This window comes from Macrotis lagotis, chromosome 2 (assembly GCF_037893015.1).
Source record: "Macrotis lagotis isolate mMagLag1 chromosome 2, bilby.v1.9.chrom.fasta, whole genome shotgun sequence".
NCBI classification, from domain to species: Eukaryota; Metazoa; Chordata; class Mammalia; order Peramelemorphia; family Peramelidae; genus Macrotis; species Macrotis lagotis.
The window spans coordinates 253,856,873-253,873,978 of record NC_133659.1 but is presented as its reverse complement, the minus strand read 5'-3'; the positions used below and the strand labels follow the sequence as shown (position 1 = coordinate 253,873,978).

Below are 17,106 nucleotides of genomic sequence, written 5' to 3'. Positions count from 1 at the left end.
CCCCAACACACACAGACACTTATTGATATATTCATGTAGTGTTCAATATTTTTGTTTTATTATGATTATGTTGTTTTAATAATGTTGGACTGCCCTTGCTTGGATCCCTATCAATTCAATTTATTTATAGTGGGTATTGCTTTTTGAAAAATATTTTTGTCAAATTTTTATTTAATTTTTTTGTTAATAATTAATCATATTCTTCTACAACTCTCTTTTTTTTTTTTTGCTTTATATTTCCCTGACTTAGCTATTATGGTTATATTTATGTCTTTTTTTTTTAGTTTTTTTACAAGGCAATGGGGTTAAGTGACTTGCCCAAGGCCACACGGCTAGGTGATTATTAAGTGTCTGAGGCCAGATTTGAACTCAGGTGCTCCTGACTCCAGAGCCGGTGCTCTATCCACTATGCCACGTAGCTGCCCCTATATTTATGTCTTTGAAAGAATTTGGTACTAAACATAAGACTTTAAAAGTTAAATAGAGATCTTTGTATTTTATCCTAGAAGCAATAGGAAGCCATTATATTGATTGAGTAGAAGTTATATGGTCAGATCTGCACTTCAGGACAATTACTTTGGCAGCATTGTGTTACCCAGTTTCTGCTGCCTCTGGAATCCCTAAGGAAGAAACTACCAGAGGCTGGACAAGACAACATCTGTCACTTTTTGTGGAGGGGTGGAGGGGTTAGGAAGCCAGGGAAGGTATACCACCAAATCTTTGCAGCAGGAATAGATACCAATGTGGATTCAGGATTAACCCAGGTGGGAGATGGGAGGGGGGAAGTGGTGTTAAGGGTTGGTTTATGCCTCTCTGTAGTGAGTATGGAGGCTGGTGAGGAGGAGTATTTAATGTTTGCCATTGTAATTCATATAGATATTTGCTATCCTTAGGGGGTGTCTCTTTTTGTTAATTAAGCTGTAATTTCTCTACATGTGGCAAATAATTACTCTTTTTGGGGGGGGATTTTTGAGAGTTAGTGGAAACTAGGAAAAATATTTAATTATAACCCTAATACCATAATTAGTCATTTTTCAGTTTCTGGGAGACTTTGTTTCTAGTTCTTTGCTATAATAAAAAGTACTTCTTTAAATATTTTTGTGCAAATGTGTCCTTTCCCTTCTTTGATTTCCTTGAGATACATTCCTAATAGTGGTAACACAGGGTTAAAGGATATGCAGTTCAATAGTTTTGGGATATTGTTCCAAATTGTTTTCTAGAACTATTAGATCATTTCAAAGATATACTAGAAGTGCATTAGTGTCCCCTCTCACCAACAATTGTCATTTTCATTTTTCACTACCTTTCCCTGTAAATGGAACTTCAGAGAATTTTTGATTTTGCATTTCTGTTATAAATAATTTACAATATTTAAATTATAATAGTTTTTTACTTATATTTCTTCTTTGAATAACTTCCTGTTCAATCCTTTGACTATGTATAAATATATTGAGGAAATAACTCCCTATAGGTTGGATAGCAAATCTTTATCAGAGAAATCTGTTGTAAAGATTTTTCCCAATTAACCATCTCCCTTTTAATAATACTTGAATTGATTTTGTTTGCACAAAAGTTTTCAAGCTTATGTGATCAAATTATCCAATTCACCTACCATGTTTTCTATACCTTTTTTGGTCAAGGACTTTTCCGAATTGTAAATGATATTTCCTTCTCTCCTTTTCTGATTTGTTTATGTTATGTTTTACATTTAGACCACAAAATCCATTTGTAAGTTATTTTGGCATTATGGTGTGAGATGTTGGGTAAAACCTAATTTATACCAGATTGTTTTCCAATTTTTCCATCTGTGGTTAAATAATGATTCCCTATTCCATTAACTGAGGTTTTTGAAGCAAATAATTTGCCATAGCATTTGTTTGCTTTGGCGTGTTGGGTAACTAGTCTATTCAAATGATCAACTTTTCTATTTTGTAACCAATACCAGATAATTTTCATAATAACTATTTTGTAATATATTTTGAGATCTGATACTGCTAGATCACTTTTATTCAGACTTTTTCCCCATTATATTCCATGAGATTCTTGACCTTTTGTCCATCTAGATGAATTATATTTTTCTAGTTCTATAAAATAACATTTTTCTAATTTGATTGACATTTCATGAGATCCAAAAATTAATTTAGATAGTATTTTTTTAAATCACATAGACAGTCTACCCATAAACAATATCTCTCCAACTATTTGTCTATCTTTTTTTTGTGTTAAGAATATTTTAGGGGCAGCTAGGTGGCATAGTGGAGGGGCAACTAGGTGGCATAGTGGATAAAGCACCAACCCTGGAGTCAGGAGTACCTGGTTCAAATCTGGTCTCAGACACTTAATAATTACCTAGCTGTGTGGCCTTGGGCAAGCCACTTAACCCCGTTTGCCTTGCAACCCCCCCCCCCAAAAAAAAGAATATTTTATGCCTTTGCTATGTGTGTCTTGGTAAGTAGTCTTCCAAATTTTTTTTTATATTCTGTAGTTATTTTTTAAAATGTTTGTTTTTTTCTTTCTAGTCATGATAGTGAGGGAAATTAGAATAGCAAATAGTAATGGGAAATGAATGAACCACATTAACTCCATCTTGTGACCTAATTCTGGAGCTAGTTCAATTCCCTTCCTATTCAATTATGAATCTAGTCCAATTTCTGTCTTGTGAGAAAACTACTCAGTTACTGCTATTGTGAGAAAATCTTATTGAACCTGGCCCTGAGTGGCTGGAAAACTGAACCACCTCTACCTACTGCTTTTAAACACCCTTAACTATAGACCAGAAACCCCATCAGATCTGAAGATTGATGCAAGAAATTTTCTCATAATTTTATAACTCAAGCAACCCATGTGTCTAATCTGAAAACTGGCCCCATGTTGGTCAATGAGAAACAATATTGTTTCCATGTTCCTTTGATTGAATACTTAGGGGAGTGAGACAACTCTTTTTTAGATTTCAGGAAATTGCTCCTTTTCAATCTTCCCCTCCCAATTTGGAAAATCCCCATCTTTCCTCTGTTAAAAATCAGATTATAGGTGGTTCAATGGATAGAGCACTGGCCCTGGAGTCAGAAGTACCTGAGTTCAAATCTGACCTCAGACACTTAATAATTACCTAGCTGTGTAGCCTTGGGCAAGTCACTTAACCCCATTGCTTGGCAAAAAAAAAACTAAAAAAAATCAGATTGCCTAATTTTGTATCTGGTTAATTTTTTTTAAATTGGTCCTATTTAATTAATTGTTTTTAATGCATAAAAATCTGTCTCCCTCTGAATTCAGAGTCTAAAGCCAAAGCTGAGGGGCTTAGTCCTGATTTATTAGGCAATTGGCATGCATTGCTTAATAAAATGATATGCTTGGAAGCTTGAATCTTTGATTCTTCAATTATTTCAGTTAATGCCCCTGTTATGCTAGATTTTGCTGGTGATATGCAGAGAAGCTAATACTTTATATGGGTTTATTACTATTCTGTATTTTATAACTAGATACTTTGCTGAAGTTATTTTTTTTATTTAGGTTTTTGCAAGGCAAATGGGGTTAAGTGGCTTGTCCAAATCCACACAGCTAGGTAATTATTAAGTGTCTGAGCCAGATTTGAACTCCGGTACTCCTGACTCCAGGGCCGGTGCTCTATCCACTGCGCCACCTAGCCACCCCTCTGAAGTTATTTTTTAATTAAGTTTAGCTAAATCTTTAGAGTACTCTAAACCATCATATCATCTGAAAATACAAGGGATTATTTGTTTCCTCTTTGCTTATGCTAATTTGATTGATTTTACTTGTTACATAACCCTTGAGCTTTTTTTTCTTAAATATTGTATTTATTTTGAGTTTTACAATTTTCCGCCGATCTTACCTCCTTCCCCCACCCCCACAGAAGGCAATCTGCCAGTCTTTACATGTTTTTTGCTTTTAAATATTTTATTTATTTTGAGTTTTACAATTTTTTTCCCTAATCTTACTTCCCCCCCCCACAGAAGGCAATTTGTTGGTCTTTACATTGTTTCCATGGTATACATTAATCCAAATTGAGTGTAATGAAAAAGAAATCGTATCCTTAAGGAAAAAACATAAAGTATAAGAAATAGCAAGATCAGACAATAAGATACCAGTTTTCTTTTTCTAAATTTAAGGTAATAGTCCTTGGTCTTTGTTCAAACTCCACAGTTGTTTCTCTGGATACAGATGGTGTTCTCCATTACAGACAGCCCCAAATTGTCCCTGATTGTTGCACTGATGGCCCCATGTTGCTGTTAGGGTATACAGTGTTTTACTGGTTCTGCTCATCTCACTCAGCATCAGTTCATGCAAATCCCTCCAGGCTTCCCTGAATTCTTGTCCCTCCTGGTTTCTTTTTTTTTTTTTTGATGGAAAAAGCCTGGTGGCTTCCAGAGTTTATTCTTTTCTAGAGCTTTATAGCAAGATTTCTCCAAAAAAGCTATATTGAATAAATAAAACAAAATTCAGCAGATGGGAACACGAATCAATGAAAACTCCCATATGAACGTGAAGATTTATGTCAAAAAACAAAACAAAACATCAACATCTGGGAGCTGCCGTGTCTCCTCTTGGCTGCTCCTTTGGAATGGATTCTATATGTCGCTTTACGCCGCTTTCAAGCCCTTGGATGTCCCCGCGATGCTGCGCATCCGCAGTGTTCTCTCTGCCCCGGGATTTGTGGTTGTGACAGCATGTGGCGACTCCCAGGGATGCTGGGGAGAGGTGAGGGGACTCCGAGCAGAGACAGGGATCTCAGCCCCGCCATGTGGGGAGTTCCAATAACGTGAGGCAGGCTTAGAGCGGGAACCCTGGAGAAAAGCTCCCTCCTGGTTTCTAATAGAACAGCAGTGTTCCATGACACAATATACCACAGTTTGCTAAGCCATTCCCCAATTGAAGGACATTTACTTGATTTCCAATTCTTTGCCACCACAAACAGGGCTGCTATGAGTATTTTTGTACAAGTGATGTTTTTACTCTTTTTCATCATCTCTTCAGGGTATAGACCCAGTAGTGGCATTTCTGCATCAAAGGGTGTGCACTTTTTTGTTGCCCTTTGGGTGTAGTTCCAAATTGCTCTCCAGAAAGGTTGGGTGAGCTCCACCAACAATGTAATAGTGTCCTAGATTTCCCACAACCCTTCCAACAATGACCATTATCCTTTCTGGTCATATTGACCAGTCTGAGAGGTGTGAGGTGGTACCTCAGAGAAGCTTTAATTTGCATTTCTCTAGTAAGTAAAGATGTAGAGCAATTTTTCATATGACTATGGATTGCTTTGATCTCATCTGTAAATTGCTTCTGCATATCCTTTGACCATTTGTCAATTGGGGAATGGCTTTTTTTTTAAACTTGACTCAGTTCTCTGTATATTTTAGAAATGAGTCCTTTGTCAGAAACATTAATTGTAAATATTTTTCCTAAACCCCTGAGCTTTTGAATGGCTTTCATTTTTCATAAATCTCCTGATGTGCAGTTCCAGTCCTAAACTTGTATATAGTTTAGATTGGCTGTGGCATCCTCTCTTCCCTAGTAGACTCTCCAACTGGAGTATAGACTGGAGCTGCCTCCCTGGTTGACTGTACTGAGATTCTCCTGGAGGTACTTTATTTTTGGAGTTACCTAACTTTTTTTTTTTAGGTTTTTTTTTTTTGCAAGGCAAATGGGTTTAAGTGGCTTGCCTAAGGCCACACAGTTAGGTAATTATTAAGTGCCTGAGATTGGATTTGAACCCAGGTACTCCTGACTCCAGGACGGGTGCTTTATCCACTGAGCCATTACCTAACTTTCTGATAGTTACAAATAATCATTAGAACCATCATCTTCTGAATTTTTATCCAGCCCTCATAATGACTCTATAACAAGAAAGCAAGTTTCTTTTCTCAAAGTCTACTTGCCTGAAAGTCTATCTTTATATTCCATTGACTTTTTCAGAAATCTGACAGATTTCCACCAAAGGTAGTCTGTGATTTTGATGCTTTGTGTTCATAGTGCCTTGATCATTCCTTAGGGCTTTTTTAAGATTAAATTTTATTTTTTTTTCAATAAACAAAAACTCATATTTTTCTTTCTTACCTTTCCCTTCGCCCCATTGGAAAAAACAAACAAACAAAACCCCCTGCAACAATATGCATAGCAAAGCAAAACAAATTCCTAGGTTGGTCATGCTCCCTACCCCCAAAATTTTATACACCCCTATATACATTTATATGTATGTGTAGATGAATGACTAGTCCATTCCCCAGTTCCATTAGAACTCTAGTAGTATACTTCTTTTTCCACACTCCCTCCACCATTTGTCATTTTTCCTTTTTTGTCAAATTTCCAAACTGATAGGTATAAGGTAGAACTTTGGGATAGTTTTAATCTGCATTTACCTAGTTATTCCTGATTTGGAGCATTTTTTTTATATGGTTTATGGATAGTGGACAACTAATTACCTGTTCATATCCTTTAACCTTTTTATCAATTGGAGAATGGCTCTTAGTTTTACAAATTTGAATCAGGTCCCTATATATCTTAAAACTGAGATCATTATCAGAGAAACTTACTGCAAAGGTGTTTTTTGCCATTTACTTGCTTCTCTTCTAATTTTGGCTTCTCTGGTTTTTTTAATTTGATTTAATTTTTTTAACTTGACATAATCCAAATTATCCATTTTAATTTCTGTGATCATTTCTATCCCTTGTTTGGTCTGAGCTCTTTCCCTTATCTATAGATCTGACAGGTCATTTCTTTCCTTTGAGTCTAACTTGTTTACAATGTCTAAATCATGTACTGATTTGGAACTTCTCACTTATCTTACTTACCTTCTCTGAGTTGTTCTACTATTCTTAGCCAGAATACTTTCCAATTTTTCCAACAGAATTTTGTTATTTTTCCCTAGTTTAGTGAGGTAATCATTTGGTAGTTTGACTGCTGTGACATTTCTATAAAGAGATGATTTGAGTGTGATGATGGTTGGTCACATTGTGGCTCCTCTGAATTTTTCTGTGAACTTGTACTTAATGGGAAGGACCCTTTGCCCTTGGTTCTTTGAGATTCAGAGATTGAATCTTTAGGACCACTTCCAGTATCTCAGGATGGATTGTTAGAGATCTCAGAGTTCCTAGCCCTGGGATCTCCTAGTCTGAGCAAAGGAGCACTAGGATGATTGGCATCTCCATGGCTGCCATTTGCTATTCCCTGGGGTTTCCAAATTCCCCTTATTGGGGCTTTCCAACTACTGAGGGGGAACCTGCCCATTATACTGCCCTGCCCTACCCTTCACTGGCTATACCTTTCTTTCTCTGATTTTTCAGGGGAATGCTTTTGTTGACTTTGCTAGTAGATGCTTAAGCAAGTCCTTTCCTATGGTCTGTAGATTTTTTGTGCAGTTCTAGCATAAATGATACAACTTATAATTTCTTATTGGATTTCCTAAACACTATTATTCAGTCTGGTGTATATTTCAGGGTTCTGCTATAATAAATATGTGGGGGCTAAGTGATTTACCTATGGTTCAGATGCCCATCTTGGTCAGAAGTTCCAATGAATTCTCACAAGGTTGTCATGTGGATTAAAGGAGGTAACATAAATCCTTTTGCAAACCTTAAAATCCTATATAAAGGCTTTGGTCTTAAGGAAGAACATTTTTCAAATGCATCCAAAGATAGTTTTTGACATTCATCTTTTTGTAAGCTTTTGAATTCCATATTTTTCTACCTACCTCCCTCCTCCCTCCTCCCCATGACAATGATTAATCTGATAAAAGTTGTTATATGTACAAACATGTTTAACATAGTTCCATATTACTCATATTGTGAAAGAAGAATCAGAACTAAAGGGGAAAAAATCCACGAGAAAAAGAAAAAATAAAACATTTTAAAAAGTGAAAATAGTATGCATTACTCTATATTCAGACTCCACAGACTTTTCTCTGAATGTAGATGGCATTTTCCATCTCAAGTCTTTTAGAATTAATTGACTTTGATCATTGTACTGCTGACCATCATATTGATCATCACACAATGTGGCTGTCAATGTTTATAGTGTTTTCTTGTTTCTGCTTACTTCACTCAACATCAAAAACTTATTTACTTTTGACCATAGAGACTCCAGCTCAGGAAGAGTCTGAGATATTCAAAGGTAGACCTTTATAGCAGTTAGAAATTGTTTGCTTTCAAAGTCCCTATCTTAGTCATTTTGGATTCTGGCAGGGGAACCCTATACCCTGAGAAATAGTTTATTCTTGATACCTTACCAATTGTCTTAGCATTCTGACTCCTAGTTTGTTATATCTGTGTTTATGGTTTTATTATCTTCTTCCAAAGACAGTTACAATCCAAAGATTTGTTGTATTTATACTCTCTGGTGTAGTGGAGCACTAGTCCTGGAGTCAGGAAGATCAATCTACTAGTTCTGTGACCCTGGGCATATCACTTAACCTTTTTTGCTTCAGATTGCTTATCTGTCAAATAAGCTGGAGAAGGAAATGGTAAATCACTCCAAGATCAAAATTTTAAAACTCTGATTTTAAAAGCCTTCTATAATCTTGCCCCTTCCTGATTCTCCAGGCTTGTTATTTGTTCAAGCTCATGGATCTGAGGTCATTGGCTTAGATACTGTTCCATCACATTAGACATTCCATCCTTTACTCCACCATTTTTTACTTGGAACTCTTTACTTTCTCTTTTCTACTGTCTAGCTTCAAATCTCAGCTAAAAACTCTAACCTTCTATAAGAATGCTAATGTCTTCTATCTATCAATTATCTACTGTCTATATCTTGTTGTTCACATGTTGTCTCCCCAATTGGAAGGAGAGCTCTCTGGAAACCCTAACTGTCCTTTCCTTTTCTTTGTTTGGCTCAGTGAGTTGATTAGTCTTGCTTTTCCCATCACTCCTCCCTCCTTCCTCCTTCCCCCATTTAGGAGCCAAATTCCTTAAGATCAGAGACTACATTTTACCTTTCTTTGCATTTCCAGCATGTGTCTGGCACATAGGAGACATTCAATAAATGTTTGTGCCTGACTGAATTGAATAAATAAAAAAATTACAAGTTAGTACAATTAATGGATAATGCTACCACAAAACAACATGCTAGAATCATCTAAACACAAAATAACTAACAATTCATCTATGAATAGACAGGCAACCTACAACAAGTCAGTACCTCATGGAAATCAAAAGCACATAGTTAAACTTATTAGGTATTTCTAACTGTCAAAAGTTCTTTCATTATAACTGAAAAAAATTTATTTTTGACTTTTTTATATTTTTTGTTTTTATATCACCTTAGTTTCTAAATATATACTTGCCCTTACCCTTTTTAAAGTCATCCCTAGTAACAAAGAATTTAAAAGAGAAAGAAAAAATAAAATCTGTTCATCAAAACAAACCAATATATTCTACATTCATAATTTCCTATTTTTTTTTTTTTTGTTTTTGCAAGGTAAGTGGGGTTAAGTGGCTTGCCCAAGGCCACACAGCTAGGTAATTATTAAGTGTCTGGGACTGGATTTGAACCCAGGTATATCCTGACTCCAGGGTGGGTGCTTTATTCACTGCGCCACCTAGCCGCCCCAATTTCCTATTTCTTAAAAGGGAGAATAATACATTTTCTCTTTTTTTTTTCAGAGTGAAGCAGGATACTGTCCACTTTCAGACTTTTGTTTTTTCATGCTCTTATTTCCTTTTCTACTGTTGTATTCAGTGTATACTGTTTACCTTATTCTGATCCTTTACTTTCCGTCAGTTTGTCACATTCATCATTTATAAAGGCTCAAATAGGGAACAGCTAGGTGGCACAGCTTCTGGAGTCAGGAGGACCTGAGTTCAAATTCAGCTTCAGACCTAGCTGTATGACCTTGGGCAAAATTTTTTTTTAAAAGACAAATAATATTTCATTACATTCATATATCACAGCATCTTTAGTCATCTTGAATGGCATTCTGTTTCTTTCAGAACCTTTGCTGCTACCAAAGGTACAGTTAAACTATTTAAATATTTTTAGGGTCTTTTTTTTTTATGTTAGGCCACTTTGAGTACATGCATAAGCAGGACAAGGTATCAACGACAATATAGTTTTTAGAAAATGCCAAAAAAGTTGGACTGGCTAGCAAGAATTTCTGTAAGAAACAATATAAACATTTCAAAATTTCAGAAAATGAAAGAAAAAGCACCTTGGAATATAATTCAGGCCCGAAGTCGAAATCATTAAAAGAAAAAACAATTTGTTGTGATCCTTGTGTTAGTGAGGCTCAAAAGGGGAGAGGGGAGAGAGACAGACAGACAGACAGACAGACAGAGACAGCACAGAGAATGCAATTATAGGGCTCGGCACCTCAAACTGCCAAAAGTAAGCCCCGCCCTGAAGCTCCCCAACCCGCCTGGGGAGGGGGAGGGTAAGCTTGTGGTCACATGCTCTAGATAGTGTTAGGAATGATGCACTACGACTCCCAGCATGCCACGCGGGTCGCGGATGAATGACGTTGGGCCTGCTGATTGGCCGTTTGCTGATATTTGAATGAGGAGCTGGCGCGCAAAGAGAATGATACAGTCCGGCCAGCCGCGTCCGTGCTTTCTCGTGCCTCCCTGACCGCGACCGAAGGCAAGTAAGTGCGTGTGTTTCCCCGTTGGGGAAAGTAGAGAGGAAAAGGAGGAGGGTGAATGTGTGCGAGCGGCCGGCTTGTTCTGCTTGATGCGGTGAGAGTGGCGTCAGGCGCGGGAGGCCGAGGTTTTGACCTTAACGAGATCCGGACCGGATGACTCTCGGCCTGGCCCACTGACCCCGGGAGGGGATGAGTGGCTGCTGGGTGGGGGAAGGGCGGTCGTCGGCTCCGTATGACTGGGGGGGGGGGGCCGGTGGGTGCCAGCCGGCCGGGTAAGTGGGGAGCCCCAGGGTTCAACCAATAGTTGTCAATGGAAGGTCTGCCCTCTGTAATGGCATCTTCTAATGCCCCTCCTGAGGGCCAGGCCCTGAGGGATAGGAGGAAGGTGAACTTGTCAGGCCCTGGCAGCAGCGAGGGTGGGGGGTGCTGCAGTGAGGGGTCCAGGATGCTGCTTCTGAGCTGGGCCGACGGGCAGGATGGGGGTACTCACCTTCCATGAAAAGGGAAGGGTTGTAAAGAAAAAACAGCAAGCTTGGTGTGAACACGTTGAGTTTTAAGTTGTCTGTGAGACCTCCGTTTGGAAATGTCTCCTAGGCAGTGAAGGTGAGAGACCTGGAGTAAGCAGAGAGATTGGAACAGGATAAAGTGGAGATGAGAATTGAAACCATGGGAAGTAAGGAGATCACCAAAGAGAAATAGCAGAGAGCTAAGAAATGGGTACTTTTCTGGCAAAAGGACTAGTTGGTAAATATTTTAGGCAAAATTGAGGATAGTATATGTTGGTGCTTATGAAACAAGAGAAAACAAACTTGAAACAAAATTTTTATTGATAAGATTTTTTTTAGGGTTTTTTTTTTGCAAGGCAAATGGGGTTAAGTGGCTTGCCCAAGGTCGCACAGCTAGGTAATTAGTAAGTGTCTGAAACCAAATTTGGACTCAGGTGCTCCTGACTGACTCCAGGGCCGGTGCTCTATCCACTGCACCACCTAGCCACCCCTGATAAGATTAAAAATATAGCAATAATTGGGTATAGATTTTTATTTTTAATGCAGTTCTATTATTAATCGAAAGGAATTAATGGAAAGGAATCCTTTTTCTGGGGGATGATATTTTGTTTGTGGTTCAAAGTGTTTCTTCTCATTAAAATAGATTCCAAAGGTTCATCAGTTAATGCTGATCTATAATGAGAGTTTTATGTATTTTATTTTTGAAAATGTCTATTCACGTAGATGGGTTTGCCAAATACTGATATCAGTCTGAGAGCATATGATTTTAATTGAGCCTAAAGGCTGAAAACTAGTTTTTCTCTGTACACATATTTTCCACTGATATATGTACATTTAAGATTTATTAATTTGCTTGGCTAACAAATGAACCATTTGGAAACTTATTTTGCAGCATCCTTTCCATTTAATTTTTGTCAAGTATTTCTTTCATTTAAAGGTTTCTTATTTTTCTGACCATTGCTTTACAGTGAGTTGAGAATATTTTGTGATGAGTGCTTAGTTTGGTAATGTCAATACATACTCTTTTAGCAAGCTATAATATTATTGGCCCAGTGAATAGAATACTAGGCCTGATCCAGCCCAATACATTTAGAAATTGTTTGACCCTGGGCAATTCACTTAACCTTTGTTAACTCTTTGGAGAAGGAAATGGCAAACCAATCCATCTCTACCAGGAAAACCCTATGAACTGTGTCCTTGGGGTTGTAGCTGAATGACAGCAATAGTGTTATTAAATAATGAAATAATGCCTTGTCTTTTTTTAATTCAATCTCAAAATAATCCACACTCTACCATTCCTTAAAAAAAAGGCATTTGAAGTCCACTTTTTTTGACAAATGGTGTTGAGTTAAAACTGTTATTACATGCCAGAAAATAGTATTCTTTTGATTTTTTTTTAAACCATTTAAAGATGGTTAGAAAAACAAACATTTTTAACTCACAGACCTATAAATGCAGGCTGACAATTTCTGGTTGGAAAAAAAAAAGTGGAGAAGACACAGAATACTCTGGGACACCCACAGTAACAGGCATGTCATGGATGAAGATTTCTCCAGGAGTAGTCAGTCTGATAGCTAGGAAGAGAACCAGGAGAGAGGAGTACCCTGAAAACCTGGGAAGAAAATATTAAACAAAACATTGATTGAGAGTGTCAGAGTTGCTGAAAGGACAAGAAAGACAAAGACCGAGAAAGAGCCGTTAGATTTAATAATTAAGATATTATAATTAATAAGTAATGCAGAGAGCAGTTTTATTTGAATAATGAAAGTGGAAGATAGATTGTAGAGAATTAAAGAGTTTGAGCTTCAGAGACGACAGTCATAGTCTTGATCTTAACCCAACAAAGACTTCACTTGTGTTTAAAATCTGTTATTTCACCTCTGTTCTTTGGCCTTATAAACCCAGAGCCATCATCCCTGCACTGGCTATAATCTCCTCCTTTCCCCTTAAAGGCTACCTTTTCCCCTTTTCTTGAATGCCTTGTTCTGTCACCAATCTTACCATCCCAGGCTTCAACCCTGGTTTGCTTTCACTATATTCTTCCTCTGCCTTCAGTCCTATTACTAAAATAAATAAATCTATGTTGACTATGTTACATAAATTCAAGTAGTCTCTTAGTACAGCAAATCAATCCTTTTAAACTTTCTTAATTGACTCCTTATACTACTTTCCATGACAGTTCTTCCAAATCTTTTCATCCTTGGTCAAATCTCCCATTTTCCTAATACCTTCTCAGTTGAGAACCTTGACTAGTTCACTGTAAAAGTGGAAGAAAACTTTCTTCATGGGTGGCAGTTAAGTAGCACAATAAATTCTGGCTCAGATATTTATTAGATACTTATGTAGAGGTCTCTTGACTTCTACATTCCTCATTTGTAAAATGGGGATACTAGTTAGCACCTACCTCACAGGGTTATTGTGAGGATAGAATGAGATAATATTTGTACTTTATTGCACCATGTAAATGCTAGCTGATATTGTTGTTATTATTAATTTATTACACCTCTATACAGTAAAATTTCCAAGTATTGTTGTCAAACCCGTGTGAGGAAACAGATTCTGGAGCATTAAATGACTTGTCCAGGCAGCTTTTAGTTTGGAAGAAGGGTACAATTCATAGTATAACCAATACACAAATAAGCGTAAATAATCATTATATTACTTCAGAAAATGTATCTGTGATCCCTATTAGGACTTCATTCTTAGTCCTTGTCTGAATAAGTATCTGGATTCTTCTGTAGCTGAGTCCAAAGTGAATTTATCACCAGTGGTAAACTATCTTGTGATTAACTTTTTAAAAAATTATTTAGGCCTAGTCCCTGAAAGACTTGCCAACAGGGTAGTATCTGCTAGGACTAGTGCCTCATTTATGTAACCTTCAAAATGAGTGAGGGTTGTATTTAATAGAAAAATTAATACAAGGTGGTATAAAACAATTTGATATGTGGTCTAAGTGGGGAAAGGCCATATCAATGAGAGTTGATAAATGGGATGACATGAGTCTTTTGCATATTTATTCAATATTCAATTTATCTTTCAGTCTAGCTGGACCTACCTAAATATCCCTGAATTCTTTTTCTCTTTTAGCAGCTCATATGGGCCATGAGGAACTTTAAAGGAGCAGATTTTGGAAAATGGATGAACAGCCAAGAGGAGGCCAAGGCTTTGTTCATTGAACTAAAGGTTAGGGTGGTTGGTGGACCAGGGTACTTTCTGCTTAGGGGTTGGAATCTCTTCCTGAGGTTTTCACCACCCAACACTGAGCAGTGGTGTCAGAGATATCAAGCTGGGGACTCTTGGGGGACTACAACTCACTTGATTTTTAAAATATTTCCCCTCCTTTTTGTTAAGATGGTAAAACAAGCCATCCTTTTAATGCATGATCCTAGTATTTGGTCCCCTTTCTCTTCCTCCTTCCTTCCCTTGGTAACTTGATTTACAAATTCCCTTCTTTTCAGGAGTTCCTGTCCAGACCTCTGGATAGCCTTACAGGCCGATCACTTGCAGTGGAACAGCGACTGGCATGTGATGGCATTCTGAGGGCCTGCAACCAGCATGTTGTGGCTGGGCTGGCTTGCCCTGAGCACCTGAGCAGCCTGTTGGAGCTGGCAGAGTTGGCCTGTGATGGCTACTTGGCAGCAACCCCCCAGCGCTCCCCCCTCTACTTGGAACGCATCCTCTTTGTCCTCTTGCGGAATATTATTGCCCAGGTGGCCCCACAAGCCATCCGTCGCCTGTCCCAATCATTGCATGCCTGCCTTGTCCAGCACGTGCCTGTAGGGGCAGCCCAGGACTATGAGGTTATCACACGAGGTGCCTTCTCCTTGCTTTGGAAGAGGGCAGAAGCAGTTGGGGAACGGCAGTCAGCCTTCTCTGTTCGCCTGTGGGCCCTGAGCTTCCTGGTACTCCTAGAAGATGAAAGTACCCCCTGTAAATTCCCCCTTTTTTCTTCCCCTACGGCTTGTCAAGCTGAAGCTGCCTGCCGGCTCTTTGAAGCTAGTGGGCATCCTCTGAGTGAGGCAGAGGCCTGCTTCCTCAGTGAACAGCTCTCTATTTGTGTGATCAAAATTCTGACTGGTGAGGAAGCCCAGCCCTCCCACCCTCTCTCCCCCCGCAGCTCCCTCTGCCTCCTGGAGCTTACCTTAGAGCGGTGCCAGAGGCTCTGCTCCAGCAGCTGCTGTGATGAGGCTACCAGGGCCGTGCAGGAAGCCCAAGGGTATCTAGGAGACACAGACTTGGCCCCTAGCCTCCAGTTGTGCCTCTTTGGGGTAGAACTACAGAGAGTGTTGGCAGGAGCCCCTGGGTCAGTGGGGGAGTTGTTGCACACGGCTGCAGTTCCCCTTGGCTTTGGGGTCCAGGGCCCATCCCCCTCACTGAGGGCCCTTGTTGAGGCTTGCCAGTTCATCTTCTCAGTCCTAGAGGGTGATCCCTTGAAAAAATATGATTTGGACACCATCCTGGGCTTTTCTGCCTTCTTGGACAGATATTGTCATCTTCTTCGCCAGCTTCGGGACAATGTAAGTGATTGTAGGTAAGGGGGAGTGGTTGGAGGCAGATCCATGTCAACCTCCCTGGTCAAATCTGGGGACACTTACTCTGGCCTTGACAGGCTTGTCATTGGGCCTATGCAGTTGTCATTCTTAACATGTTTGCCTCTTTGCTGATTCTTCTTTTCTCCAGAGGCTCTCACATCTTCTTTACTTCCTCATGAACTCGTTTCTCATTCTTGTAGGCTCCTGTCGACTGTCCCAAGCAGCAGCAAGTCTTGGCCCAGATGCATTTTCATGGATTCCAACTCTATACCAGGATGGTTTATGATTTCTTCAATGGTTCCAAGGTACTGTTGGGCTGGTGCAGCTGAGTGATAGGTCTTTTTCATAAAAGTATTGATTTGGTCTTGTTTAAAGGACCCAAATGGACAAGTTGAAAATTGTTGTGGCTGCTGTTTTTCTTTTAGGTAGAGGCAGGGGCCTCCTGGAGATAATTCTATCCCCTGATTTCCATCTGTGTTTCTTCAGGTAACTGATGTGGCTGACGTGACCCGACTGGTAGAGAGTTGTCGCTGTGCTGTTGTCTGGATGCTGGAAGCTTTAGAGGGCCTCAAGGACCAAGACCAGGCAGATTACCTAGGAATCACTGGTTAGTGCCTTGGTGTTCTCTGGTCAGGGGCTTGTGGAAGGTCTCTTTCTTCTTATTGCACACTATGAAGGATAAGCTGTTGATTCTTCCTGTGGACAATTGTCTTTGTCATCACGGAAGTTACAAAAGATTATAAAAGGTAACGTTCTCATCCCTGAAACTTAAGGCTGAGGGAATAGAGAGGAGATGCTCATTTGTATAGTCATGTTTGTCAGTTATCCATGGTAATGGAAATAGAACAATGGAATATTAAGTTTTAAAAAATTGAGTAATCATATACTTGAAGATCCTACAGATGCAGGGAATAAAGAACAAGATAAATATAACTAATGTAGAAAAATTTTAGGAAGGAAGCTAAATCCTTTTAAATGAAGATGAACAAAAGAGTTTTGGAATGTGGGGAAAAAATATGCTAACTTGCCTATGCAATGGCCTAGAAAAAAATTGATTGGTTGTTTTTTGTTTGTTTGTTTTTGCAAGGTAGTAGAGTTAAGTGACTTGCCCAAGGTCACACAAGCTGGGTAATTTTTAAGTGAGCTCAGATTTGAACTCAAGTCCTCCTGACTCCAGGGTCGGTGCTCTAACCACTGTGCCACCTAGCTGCCCCCCCCCCCCCCCGTGGTTGCTTTTTTTTAGTGAGATCCATAGTTATTTTTTTCTACCAGTCATTTTTTTTGCGAGGTTTTTGAGTTTTACAATTTTTCCTCCCCCACTTTCCACAACAAAAGACAGTCTGATGGTCTTTACATGTGTTTGCATGATATGCATACGTCAAAATTGAATGCATTGGGAGAAAAAAACATATCTTTAAGGAAGAAAGAAAATATTAGAGATAGAAAAATTATGTAAAACATAAGATCATTTTTTTTTTAAAAA

The 17,106-nt window shown here is 38.8% G+C and overlaps 1 protein-coding gene across 2 annotated transcripts in view; it reads left to right on the top strand.

Annotated features, from left to right (window-relative positions):
- Positions 1-10,502: 10,502 nt before the first annotated feature.
- Positions 10,503-17,106, top strand: part of ESPL1 (extra spindle pole bodies like 1, separase) — a 39,387-nt gene continuing 32,783 nt past the window's right edge. The window contains exons 1-5 of one of the 2 annotated variants that reach the window (XM_074225800.1): positions 10,503-10,584; positions 14,179-14,274; positions 14,550-15,608; positions 15,824-15,928; positions 16,110-16,230. In XM_074225800.1, the coding sequence (XP_074081901.1) occupies positions 14,194-14,274; positions 14,550-15,608; positions 15,824-15,928; positions 16,110-16,230 (1,366 nt within the window). In that variant the 5' untranslated portion in view covers positions 10,503-10,584; positions 14,179-14,193. Of the gene's footprint in view, positions 10,589-14,178; positions 14,275-14,549; positions 15,609-15,823; positions 15,929-16,109; positions 16,231-17,106 lie in introns of both variants that reach the window. The other variant, XM_074225799.1, reaches the window with a different exon arrangement.